Source organism: Cebus imitator, unplaced genomic scaffold (genome assembly GCF_001604975.1).
Source record: "Cebus imitator isolate Cc_AM_T3 unplaced genomic scaffold, Cebus_imitator-1.0 Scaffold139, whole genome shotgun sequence".
Lineage (NCBI taxonomy): Eukaryota > Metazoa > Chordata > Mammalia > Primates > Cebidae > Cebus > Cebus imitator.
In genome coordinates this window covers 522,667-536,091 of record NW_016107454.1, presented here as the reverse complement: position 1 = coordinate 536,091, position 13,425 = coordinate 522,667, and the positions used below count along the sequence as shown (strand labels likewise).

Genomic DNA, 13,425 nt, shown 5'->3' with positions numbered 1-13,425 from the left:
GTTCCTTCCTTTTTACGGCTGAATCACATGCCACGCTACACACACTACATTTTGTTGACCCAGCCATCTGCTGATGAACATGTGGGTTGCTCCTACCTTTAAGCCATTGTGAATGCTGCTGCAATGAACATGGGTGTACAAATATCCCTTTGAGAGCCTGCTTTTTATCATTTTGGGAATATACCTAGAAGGGACTGCTGAATAATATGGTAATTCTATTTTTAATTCTTTTTTAGGGACCAAAAAACTTTTTCATAGTGGCTGAACTAGTCATTCCTACCAACAGTGCACAAGTGTTCCAATTCCCATCCATGCCAACCCTTGTTAGCCATTTGAGAGGTGTGAGGTTCCAGCCATATAAACGCTGCTTTATTTTGAGACTCAGCTGAAGTCCCTCCTCTTTCATGAAGCCCTCCTAAGACTCTTCAACCTATAATAGTCTTTTCACTCTTCCCCATGCCGCTCCCTCATCTCATATTATCTGCCTAACTCTGGACTCTGAGACAGTGAGAATGACATGAAAAACTTAAGCACTAAGAAAACAAAAGCACGCTCACTGAGCAATGATGGCTGAAGCTGACAACACAACCAGCTAACATTTATCGGCACATACTATGCACCTGGCTGTATATGCACATGCGATTCTCAGAACATCCCTCTGAGATAGCTGCTATCACTGTCTTTGCCTTGCAGATGAGGACACTGAGGCCTCAGGAGGCTGTGTTACCGGAAATCACATGGCTAGGGAGTGGGAAACCAGTACCGCCAAGGCTGGCATGCTGAGGGACCACTGGCTGGTAAAGGCCACGGAATGAGACAAAGAGCTCGAACTGTAAAAAAGTATTTGTTCCTTTCCTTGAAAAATTTTCCTTTATGTAGTTTTACTCTCATAGTGAACAAATTCAAGTTAAGGAAATCTAAGAGACAATGATAAAAGATAAAGGATATTTTTCAGAATAAAACAACATGTACCTTTTTTACTTAAAAAATGCTACTTGGCTGATCTCTAGATAAGATCACCTTTTTCTCACTGTCAACACTGCCATCACAGTATTCCAAATCAGTTAGCCTTCCTGAAACATTAAAGTAGATAATCCAAGTTACATATTTTGAAGTTTCTGGTTCAGCCTGGTCAGTTATTAACTCCCTTACTTATACATTCATCCAATAATTATTAGTTATAGATGAATCAAAAACACAATGAAAAGGAGTAAAAGTTTTTTTTTTCCTTGCAATGTTTCACCGGAAGCCCAAAGAAGAAACTGCCCTAGAGGTTCCTCCCCGGCTGCCTGAGGATAGGCCGCCATCATGAACGACACAGTTACTATCCGCGCTAGAAAGTTCATGACCAAGCGACTACTTCAGAGGAAACAAATGGTCATTGATGTCCTTCACCCTGGGAAGGCAACAGTGCCTAAGACAGAAATTCGGGAAAAACTAGCCAAAATGTACAAGACCACACTGGATGTCATCTTTGTATTTGGATTCAGAACTCATTTTGGTGGTGGCAAGACAACTGGCTTTGGCATGATTTATGATTCCCTGGATTATGCAAAGAAAAATGAACCCAAACATAGAATTGCAAGACATGGTCTGTATGAGAAGAAAAAGACTCAAGAAAGCAGCGAGAGGAACGCAAGAACAGAATGAAGAAAGTAGGGGGACTGCATAGGCCAATGTCGGGGCTGGCAAAAAGCCGAAGGAGTAAAGGTGCTGCAATGATGTTTTCTATGGCCGTTGTGGATTTTTCACGAGAAGCTTAATAAACTAAAAACTTTCGTGTGAAAAAAAAAGAAAAATCAAGGCCGGGCATGGTGGCTCACACCTGCAATCCCAGCACTTTCTTAGGCCGAGGTGGGCAGATCACAAGGTCAGAGGTTTGAGACCAGCCTGGCCAATATGGTGAAACCCAATCTCTACTAAAAATACAAAAAATTAGCTGGGCGTGGTGGCTCATGCCTGTAATCTCAGCTACTCGGGAGGCTGAGGCAGGAGAATCACTTGAACCCAGGAGGCAGAGGTTGCAGTGAGCCGAGATCGTGCCATTGCACTCTAGTCTGGGCAACAAGAGTGAAACTCCATCTCAAAGAAAAACAAAAACAAAAAAATCAGGAGTAAGGCTAAGGCAAAATATCTGCTCTCACCAGTCTTATACAACATAGTACTAGGAAGTTCTAGGCAGTGAAATAAGGCAAAAAAAGGAATTTAAAAGGCATGAAGGTTGGAAAGGAAGAAATGAAATTGCCTCTATTTACAGATGACATTATTATCTATGTAGAAAACTCCAATGAATNCCTGTAATCCCAGCACTTTGGGAGGCCGAGGCGGGTGGATCACAAGCTCAAGAGATCGAGACCATCCTGGTCAACATGGTGAAACCCCGTCTCTACTAAAAATACAAAAAATTAGCTGGGCATGGTGGCGCGTGCCTGTAATCCCAGATACTCAGGAGGCTGAGGCAGGAGAATTGCCTGAACCTAGGAGGCGGAGGTTGCAGTGAGCCGAGATCGCGCCATTGCACTCCAGCCTGGGCAACAAGAGCGAAACTCCGTCTCAAAACAAAACAAAACAAATCACATCTTACTGTTGTGAAGATGCTGCTGCTTTAAACCTCTAAGATTTAGGGAAATCTGTTTATCAGAGATATAATAACAAAGAATATCGCCTAGAATAACATCATCAAATAAAACACCTCTAAATCATAAAGCTTAAAAACTTTATAAATTGTAAAGTAAAAAGGAATCTCCAAAATTTTATTAATACCTGTGAATCACTTTTGAGAAGAGAAGAAAATGAAAAAATAAATTTTATTCTTAAGTAAATACCAAAGTAATAAAAGGCCCTAATAACCTAAGGCAGGGATGATCGCTTTTGCTTTCACACAAATAAAATCTAGATACAAGAAAGTGCTTGTAAGTGGGGATCTGAGAGTTTACTTCTCTAGAAAATCAAGAGAAATGCTCACATAAAAATGATGTAAAACACGTTTTAGATGATGCTTTTATGAATGGGAAGACATACATATTATAAAGCTACATCTATACAAATTATATACATAAGATTTCCTGAGACGGGACATATAATTTGTAGCAAAATCACTTCTTCACTTAACTGTTTCCTAATGCTAGTCTTATTCCAATGTGAGGTTCAAATGCAAAGCAGACACTAGCAATAGCCATGTATCTACGACCAGATAGTTCTATAACCATAAAGTACAACCAGTAGTTAAGTCTTCCCACAAAGAAAATAGACGGTCCAGATGGATTACCAGTGAATTCTACCAAAGGTTCCCTACAGATAATTCCTACTGTACAAAAATCCTTGCAGAGAAGAAAAAAGACACATGACCCAATTCACTTTATAAGGCTAATATAACCGTGAGACCAAAATTTGACAAGGCCATACAAAAAGGGAAATTATCATCCCACTCATGAAAACACATCAAAAATCTTGAAATAGTAGCTAACTGAATAGGCAATGTATTTATTTTCACACCATACTCAGCTTATCCCAGAGACGTACTATTGGTTTAACGTTAGGAAATCGATTTATATAATTCAGCACACTGATAGATTAATAAAAAGTACATGACTATCTCAATAGAGGCACAAGAAAGTATAGGATAAAATTCAGCATGTGCTCCAGGCAAAACCTGCCAGCAAACTAGAAACAGAAAGTAACCCCCTTAATTCAATCAAGGGTATCTACTAAACCTACAGGAAACCTCAAATTAATGGTGACACACTTAAAGCATTCTCTTTAAAAGTAGAAAAAAGATAAAGATGCCTCTTCAGTATTTGTATGCTGCCTAACACTGGAGGCCTGAGGCAGGATTAAGACAAGAAAAATAACTAAAAGCTACGATAAAAACTGAAAAGAAAAAAAATTCTCATCTATGACTATTTATTTAAAATACATAAAAAATCTATGGTTTAAGGACTAAAATATCACAAGGGAATACGTAGCATACATCAAGGGAAGAGGTGGATTTTCCTTGAGTGATGTGTAGACAAATCATGCATCTGGGAAAAAATAAACTGGAACCTTGCCTCACCTCAGATACAGCATCAATCTCAGGCACAGTAAAAACTTAACTGTGGGCTGGGCATAGTGGCTCATGCTTGTAATCCTAGCACTCTGGGAGGCCAAGGTGGGTGGATCACAAGGTCAGGAGTTTGAGACCAGCCTGACCATCACGGTGAAACCCTGTCTCTACTAAAAATACAAAAAAATTTAGCCCATTTTGGTGGTGAGCACCTGTAATCCCAGCTACTCGGAAGGCCGAGGCAAGATAATTGCTTGATCCAGGAGGTGGAAGTTGCAGTGAGCTGAGATCATGCTGCAACAGTCCAGCCTGGGTGACAGAGCGAGAGTCCATCTCAGTGGAAAACAAAAAACAAAAAACAAACCAAAACTTAACTTTGAAAGGCAAAACGTCAAAACTTTCAAAAGAAAATATAAGAGAATATATTTTCAAGGTAGGGAAATCCTCTTAAACTAGGCATAATAAATAAGTACAAACCACAAAAGGAAAATGGATACATTTGCTATATTAAAATTGAAAGTTCTATCATTAAAACCCCCCAAAAATGAAACAATGTAACTGAGAAAGAATTAACACCAAGAATACATAACAAATTCCTACAAATTAACAGGACACTAAATAATCCATTAGAAAAACGAAAAACAGCTGAAGTGGGTATACATTTAAACATACATGTGGACAAACAACTTGGTACTATCTAGTAAAGTTTAAATAGCACAAGTCCTATCACTTAGATAACAACGCATCTTGATTTTTCCCAGAACAATTCAATTTTTCACCCATGGCCTAAGTTATTACTATTATTTTATCAGTATTATTATTTTCTGAGACATAGTCTCGCTCTGTCACTCTGGCTGGAGTGCAGTGGCATGACAGTGGCTTACTGCAGCCTCAACTTTCTGGGATCAAGCCATCCTCCTGCCTCAGCCTCCCAAGCAGCTGGGACTACAGATGCGTTTTCCCACACTCAGCTATTTTTGTATTTTTCGTAGAGATGGGGCCTCAATATATTGGTCAGGCTGGTCTTGAACTTCTGGACTCAAGTGATCCTCCTGCCTTGGCTTCACGAAATGCTGAGATTACAGGTATGAGCCACTGTGCCTGGCCTCAGTAAAATCATTACGTGTCTCCTTTCACTCTTAAAGGAGTCTTGGTTGAAACAATAAATATGTGGTCACAGCACCGAGGACCTAGCAATTGCATTATTACATACATACCACGGAGGAATTCCTGTACATGAGCAGTGTAAGCTATGATGTTGAATTTCATAAACAACAAATCAAAATACCTTTCTTCTAAAGCCCTAAAAGAAAAAGTGGAAATAAACACTACCTGTAGACAAAATAATAAGTAAATAAGTAGACTGGTATACTAAAACAGAAAATATTGAAACAGTGGTGAAAATCAGTGAACTGTTCCGTATCTAACACATCAATTATGTTTGGATCTCACAAATTAAATTTTGCACAAAGAATGAGTAGAAAAACAAACAGCATGATTCTGTATATTCAAATGTAAATTAAACAAAAATGCTGAATTCAAACACACTTGGTCAAACTGAAAAGAAAAGCCAGGATATAGTAATACCCACTATATGCCCACTATAGTGAAGGAGGGGTGGAAGGTGATGGCATGAGAATTTGACTGGGGAGGGACACACGTGAGTTTCACAGCAATGGGAAGTGGTCCCATCTTATACTGGTAATGGAAGACTGGGTTGACTTGCTCTTTAAATCTTACGTGTTACAGGTCGTCTTTATTTTTCATAATTAAAAATGGAAAAACACAGGTATCTGTTTCTTGATTTGTACATAAGTCTTTACTCCCTCCTGTCATTGACTTTAATTTTATTAAAACATAAATAGAATTTTAAGCTTACATAAGCTTACAGAAGCTTTGCATCACAGTGCAGCAAAGAACTCTGAGTTTTTCCTTGTTTGAGGGCTTTGCACAAGACTGTGCTTGTTTAAATTTTTTAAAAATACTAAATTTAAGTAATTCTGTATTTGAGAAATAATAAGTTCCTAATAACATTTAAAACTTGGTTTCTCAGGTTCATTTTCTGGACACAGACACTCTGTGAATATAAATCTTTTACCAAATTGCAGTCACGTAAAATTTCTTTCCATAGGGGCACTAGGGTGTGTAGTGGAAATCTAGGTAGCATGTATTAATAGAAGTCTGCAGGTAATGAACATTCATTACAGATCAAGCATTTTATCTGTATTATTTAATACTCATTATAAACTTATGAAGTATTATTATTACCTCCATCATACAGCACAGAAGGCCAAGTGATTTTCCTAACGTCACACTGATGATACCTGATGGTGACAGGCTACCCACACAGGGTTTTCTGCCAATAACCTTTTCTCTGTGCTGGTCACCTCTCAGCTCTCTTTGCAAGGTTGCCAGGCAGGGATGGGCAGAAAGAGCTCTGAACGCAGGGTCTCAATAACTGCGTTGAGTCTTAGCTTCACGACCAAGTGAAGTAATCCCTGAAAATCTTGATCTTTTAGATGAGATTGGTACCTCAGAATAAAGAGGATTAAAGAGTGGTGCCCAAGCACAGACATCTTTTAAAGTGTGAAGAGCTGCACAGATACAAGCATAGCAATTATCATTTTAATGAGAAAGCAGAATGGCAGCACAGTTTAGTCACTGTGAAGATCCAGTTAGAAATCGCAAGACGTGACTCAATGAGTGACACTGTGACTGTAATATTTCATTTGCATTTTTCCTCTCCGTCTCCCACCCCAATCCCACACAGGGGCCTGGCTCATTATCCACCAGCATCTTCTGAATTTACCAAAAGAAAAATGTTTGAATCCAAAGACACCATGTCTTCAAGTAGCCATAAAAAGGCACAAACCGTAGGTCCAAGAAAATTTTTCCTTGGTGCTACTAAAGTGTTTTGTAGTCAAGAGTGGAAAAATAACACGTTAAAACGCATCTTTGACGCTATCGCTCTCTGTTGAGTAAACGCTTTCACCGTCTTCACAGTAAACATACTCTACATATTCACTGTGAAGACACAGCGGACATTTACACAGTGACTGAAACGCTTCCACGCGGCACTGCAGCCTCACAACGCTGAGTCTGGCAGGGCAGGTCATTAGTAACCTTTCCGCCGGAGGCTGAATTAAGCCTAGGAGAAGTTACGGGGCTTGCTGGGGGCCAGGCTGGCACCGAGCCTGGAGTTGGGGTCTCGGGGACGCCTGGGCTCGCCAGCAGGCAGCTTCCCCTCCCTGCACCGCCGCGGGCTGCGGAGACGCCTCCAGCCTCTGCAGACGCGGAGAGCGCGGGCCGCGGCGGCACGGAGCCTGGCACAAGGCCCGCGGAGCGCAGACGCTCTCGGGTGGGAGGCGACCCCGCGCCCGGACCCCACGCCCACAGCATCCGTCCCAGAGAAGAGCCCCCGGGCTGAGCCGAGGCCCTGATCCTCACCTGCCGCCCGCCCACTGGGGCTGGGGGAAGGGGTCACCTGCGGCCGTGACCAGGGTCCGGGAGGAAGGTGACAGTAGCCAGGAATCAGGGAGCTGGACCGGCACCCGGCGGCCTTGTGCGCCTGCGCATGCCGGGCCGCCGCGCTCCTACTTCCGCGCATGCCCGGTGCAGGAACCCGTGGCCCTCGCCCCAGGCCGGAAGTGGGGTTCGTTTCCGGCTCGTCTGCTGTGGGCAGGGCCTGGAGCGCAAGGTGTGAACGTGCCCAGAGAACCAGGAGCCCGTAGTTGAGGGGAACGGACCGTGTACTTGGAAATGGGAACAGCGGCTACACTCCATCTAGCCTGATTCTATCACTCAGAGGCAATAGGCAAGCCTGTGGCAGATGGGGTCGGTGAAACGGAAACGCTGGCTATTCTTCTTGGCCAGCATATCCTAGAAATCAGTGTTTCTAGGGATTTGTCTTTGTGTTTATCTGTGTTTTCTACGTTTCTGACCATGCATCTGCAGTACTTGTATAATAAAATTGATGATAAAGATAATATCAATGATAGGTGGGTGGATTTAGTCTCGAGGCATGAAGGCCCTCTTGGCTCTGCAAGGTAATGTCAGGCAAACAGTGGCTGAATAGGATTCTCACGTCTCGGCCATTGCTTTCTTGAGTTTTAATGTAATCTCTAAAATCTCATCCACTCAACAGATATTAATCCAGCCTTAACTCCATACATGTACTGTGCCAGGTGCAACTGAGCAAAACCAGACCCAACCATTTCTGTCACGAAGATCAATACAGGGTAGAGGGAAAAGCTAAATAATCAGATACGGAGGAAAGATTTGTGGTCTTGGAAACCCCGGTGGAACCTGGCTAGCAGCGTCGTTCGGATATGATGTAGTTTTGAGTCCTTGTAATGCCATTTCTGCTAGCCCAAGGCCAGGGCAGCCACTTTGAGCAGCATGCGCAAGAGGGGTGGTCTCTCCACCAGAAATCTTCAGTCTTTGGAGACCTCTAGAAACCCCAGGGTCTTCCCATCCGAGTCTCATTCGGAAGCATATGCTGGTCCTGTACTGCCAGTGGTGCGGCGCTGGCTTTCATGATAACCCCATCCTTGGTAGTAATGCTTCTTTTGCCACACTGGGCTGGGCACCTTTAGAAATGCATTAGGTATGACCCTGACTTAGGGCACCTTTGGCCGATCCTAAGGGAGTCAGACAGCTCAAGTGCGCTACCCAACGGACTAATGCGCGCTGCGATTGTGTTAGTCAACTTTGCAGCGTCTTATCTGCAAAATGGAAGCCGGACAGCTTATTCATAAGGTTTTATGAAGGTCCTTAGGGCAGTGCGTGTGAATGCCAAGTACAACGCTTGGCAATGCCAAGTACAGTACAAATGACAACACATGGCGGTGCCCACCTACAGCGTGAGAGGTTCTTTTTTTTTTTTTGGAGACGGAGTTTCGCTCTTGTTGCCCAGGCTGGAGTGCAATGGCGCGATCTCGGCTCACCGCAACCTCCGCCTCCTGGGTTCAGGCAATTCTCCTGCCTCAGGCTCCTGAGTAGCTGGGATTACAGGCATGTGCCACCATGCCCAGCTGATTTTTTTTGTATTTTTAGTAGAGACGGGGTTTCACTATGTTGACCAGGATGGTCTCGATCTCTTGACCTCGTGATCCACCCGCCTCGGCCTCCCAAAGTGCTGGGATTACAGGCGTGAGCCACCGCGCCCGGCAGCGTGAGAGATTCTTACATGCGATGGCTGGCTAGAGCTAATCGCCGCACGCTCCCGACCACCTGAGCCTGGAGCCGGCCTTTGCATCCCGCCTCCGCCCACCGCCCTATTTCCTCTTGGCGGGGCTCTCACCTCCAGGAGTCAGCGCGCTGACGGCCCGGATGTAAGCCCAAGTGGGCATGCGCACAAGCCAGCGCCGCTGCCATTGAGGAGCACATTGATGACGCAGAAGAAAACAGGAAGTGGCCACTACGGAAGCTGTTCTGGGCCAGAAAGACTGCCAGTTTGGAGCTATTTGCTGTGGAGAGGGAATGAATGGGCGTTGGGAACACGCCCGCGAGGTTGGGACGCGCCGGCAGCAGCTAGGGCCTTAGAGTGTGAGTGGCCGGGGTTGGGTCGCTTCCCCGCAGCATGGAGGACGATGCGCCAGTGATCTACGGGCTGGAGTTCCAGGTGGGTCACTTGGAGGGTGGCAGGTGCTGTTCGGCCTGTCTGCTGACTGCACGCGCAGTCTCATGGTGACTTCGGTTTGCAGATCTCTCACCAGCCCTACGGGGACCTGTGTCCGTCCCCCAGTTCCCATTTTGCAGAGGAGCAAACTGAGGCTTCAGGAGGTTAAACGGTTGTACTGGATAACAGGGTTGGCACAGCGAGCCTGCCTCCTTCCCCTTCACATCCTGTCCTGAACGTGACTTCTCACCTGGAAGTTATCACTCACTTTGGTGGACTCATTTGTTTACACGTCCACCTTTTCCTCTAGAATTTGAGTTCCTGAAAGTGGGAACTGTATGTTAATTTTTTAAAAAAGCGTTTGATTTTGAAACAGTTTAAAGTATTCGGAAGAGTTGCAAAGATACAAAGAAAGTTCTTCCTTACCCTTCACCCAGCTTCCCTTAATGTCAACACTTAACGTAACCACGGTACATTTATCAAAGCCTAGAAATTAACATTGGTACACCAATATTAAGTAAACCACAGACTGTCTTCGGATTTAACTGTTTTCGCACTAGTGGCCTATTTTTTACCTTGTATTTTCCAGTGCCTATTCACCATGGCTATCACATAGTAGGTGTTCAACAAATGGCTATGAACTGAATGAGCCCCCAGAGCATAAGCAATGCACATGGCAGTTCAGGACGGCAAGAAAGCTGATGTGGATAGAGTGAAGGAGTCAGGGGGAATGAGGTAGGAGATGAGATGAGGGGGAGAAGATGAGGATTGTGCAGGGTCTGTTAGAGCCCTGTACTGTTTTTCATCTATTCGAGTAGCTTTTGAGAATGTGTTTTGCCTAAAGCATTACAGAGATAGAAACACACTTCACTGTCATATGAAGTACTTGATACTAATTTTGTGCAGCAATATGTGTTAAAAATATAAATGATGTCTGCTTTTAAGTCGGTTACAGTCAGAGAGGCAGCAGTGTTAGTAAAATAATAGATGTTGCTGAGACACCTAAGTTTTACATTCTGACCCTAGCACTTATTAACTATGTGACCTTGGGCCTCAATTTCCTTGCCAATAAGATAAGGATCTACCCCCCACCCCACACTGTGGCTGTTACAAAATTAAATGAGTTAATTGGTACACAGTGTGTTCAATAAGTATTATTCTAATTGTTATAATGAGACAAAGTTTCTTTTTTTTTTTCCTTTGTAGAAACAGGGTTTCCCCCTGTTGCTCAGGCTGGTCTTGCACTCCTGAGCTCAAGCGACCTGCCCATCTCGGCCTCCCAAGGTGCTGGGATTACAGTTGTGAGCTATAACACCCTGCCTAAGACAAAATTCTTACAAATAAATTTTACCCAAGGCAGCAGCTAAGTGTCTTGCATAACAAAGTGTGCTATAAGATTTAACCATATCACATTCACAAGACTGATGGCGTAGCTACCAGTGATTGAGCTCTGGACTGTGTGTCAGACACTCTGCTTAGCACTGTACAAACATTCCATTTAATTCTCACAGCAATCATTGGTAGACGTTATTGTTCCTGTTTTACAGATGAAGAAACAGGCTCAGAAAGAATAGTTACCTGTCCAAGGCCACTTAGCTAGTAAATGACAGACCTTGGATTCTGACCTGGGTAGGCTCTCAACCCAGACTGACTTCAAAGCCCCTTACCTGCTAAGCTCTGCTTTCTCCTTAACTAGATATACGTAGGGATACATCGGGAGAGACTGCATGGGTAGATTGAAGGTTCCATAATCTTGTACTACCTGAAGGTGCATGCTTTGCCAGTGCTACTTAATATAACTTCTTGATCTCCTTAAGAAACCTCTCAAAAAACTCAGTATTGTATCTTTGAGGTTAATTGAAATGTTATTTTCTGAGATTTGAAAAATGAATGAAATTGATTCTCCTAAGGGAGTCAAATATATTACTGGGTTTTTGTCTTTATCTTAAAAGAGGTAGCTGACTTTTACAACTTGGATTTATTGGATAGTTCCATGGACCAAGGCCTTCTTGAGTTTGAAGAACTAGCATTGCAGTAAACAAAAAAAGAACTGAAAATGACAGTGTTTTTCTTTGCTTGTCAGTGACATTCAAATCCCATGGAGAACACTTTACATGAAAAGATAGAGATCTGATTACTGACCACTGAATGAAGGCAATGAGGCCTGAAAGGTAAAGGGAAGTACTACAACTGCAGATAAAAGGCAGACCAACATAGAGGGTCGTTAAGATAGCAAAATGCTGAGCAAATTCATGCAATTGTTCTGAATTTTTACAATTATATTTGAAATGAATGAAATGTCAAATGGTATTTGAAATGCTTTTGCACACTTTTCGTTTGCTGGTTAGTAGAAATCCGTTTTCTCAATATGAGTTTAATGAACACTTGTCAGTTAACATAACATCCGTTCTTTGTGACTGTCTCAGAGTGTATACAAACAGTATGATTTCTCTCCTGCAGTCATGTTTCTTCGAACTTTTGACATTAAGAGACCTTCTTTAGTTGTGTGGATCAGATTGCCATGTGGCAAATGTGCCTAGTGGTGGGAAGAGTGAACCTCTAGCCAGCGGTGGCTTTACCCGTGTGCAGGTCTGGGGGCAGGCATGTGACTAAGATGAACCAGCGGCCAGCAGGGCCTGCAGGTTTGGGCAGAGCGAGGGCTGTGTTGGTCAACTCCCATTTGAGCCCACTGCTGCCAAGTGAGCTGGGCCAGACCGGAAAGGATGTTCAGGGTTGGCAGGTGGCTGGCAGTGATGACCTGGGCTTGTTTCAAGTCTCCTTCCCTTGGAGTTACCACCAAAACCAGTAAGCAAACAGGGCAGGTTGTAAGCCACACAAGGGCATGAGTGCCTCCTTTCTATTCTGGGAGGTTCTCCTGGAGTCCTGAGATCAATGTAGTCAGGTCAGAGGGGTAAAGAGACTGTGGCTTGTGTCCATCAGGCTGAGGGACAGACGGACCAGGCCCGCATTCAAGGGTCTGCCTGTTGCCAAGTGAGGAAAGAGTTTTGAAATGGAAGATAGAGATTAAATTTTCAAATGCTTTTTTATATCCATGGAAGTGATAATTTGGTTGTAGGATTTTTCTCTTTTGATCTCTTTGGTCAGTTACCTTAATAGCTTTTTAAATATTGGCCCAGCCTTGCATTCTTAGAAGGAATTCCACTTGATTGTGGAATAGTACTCTGCTGGATTTGGTTGTTTACTTACGATTTTCCCATTAATATCTGTGCATTTTCTTGGTTGAGTTTTGTTTCACTGCCGTGCTGGCTGCATAAAAAGCACTTGGGAATTTCCCTTCTGTTTCTGTGTTGGAGACCACCGAAGGTGGTGTTGCTATTGCCTGCCCCTAAGGCCTGGGGCTCTTACAACGTTGGCTTTCTAATCCGTGCTAACTAGTTGTTCAGATTCCTTACCTTTCTTTTCTGATCAGTTTTGATAACTTACATTTTTCTGGAAAATTCATCATTTACTCAGTGGACAAATATTTATTTGTTTATAATGCAGTAAACACTTTGTTATGTGCCTGGAACGCAGCATAGGAGGAAGCAGACAAAATTCCAGCCCTCATGGATGTACCCACCCAAGATTCAACCTTGCAGAGGTATTTCTGCAGAGGAACAAATTCTCTGAGAATTGAGGATTTGCCCTTTAGGTTGTTCCCATTTTTAAAAAAATTCATCAGTTGAAAATTTTAATACAAAACATTAAAAACAATATTCATTTATTTGCTCAGCATTTTTCTACCTTTTTTTTTTTTTTT

The 13,425-nt window shown here is 43.2% G+C and overlaps 2 protein-coding genes and 1 pseudogene across 7 annotated transcripts in view; 2 read left to right on the top strand and 1 right to left on the bottom strand.

The window, feature by feature from the left end:
* TRAPPC12 (trafficking protein particle complex 12) overlaps window positions 1-7,687 on the bottom strand; it is a 95,232-nt gene extending 87,545 nt beyond the window's left edge. For 2 of the 3 annotated variants that reach the window (XM_017541971.1, XM_017541976.1), the window contains exon 1: window positions 7,493-7,687. The gene's annotated coding sequence lies outside the window, so the exon portion shown is untranslated. The remainder of the gene's footprint in view (window positions 1-7,492) is intronic. The other variant, XM_017541972.1, reaches the window with a different exon arrangement.
* Window positions 1,294-1,781, top strand: LOC108313551 (annotated as a pseudogene). Its single transcript, XR_005202405.1, has one exon. The product of XR_005202405.1 is annotated as a 40S ribosomal protein S24-like (transcript).
* A 1,712-nt stretch (window positions 7,688-9,399) lies between the features above and the next one.
* EIPR1 (EARP complex and GARP complex interacting protein 1) overlaps window positions 9,400-13,425 on the top strand; it is a 164,866-nt gene continuing 160,840 nt past the window's right edge. For 2 of the 3 annotated variants that reach the window (XM_017541977.2, XM_017541979.2), the window contains exon 1: window positions 9,400-9,668. In XM_017541977.2, coding sequence (XP_017397466.1) covers window positions 9,627-9,668 — 42 coding nt within the window. In that variant the 5' untranslated portion in view covers window positions 9,400-9,626. The remainder of the gene's footprint in view (window positions 9,669-13,425) is intronic. The other variant, XM_037743262.1, reaches the window with a different exon arrangement.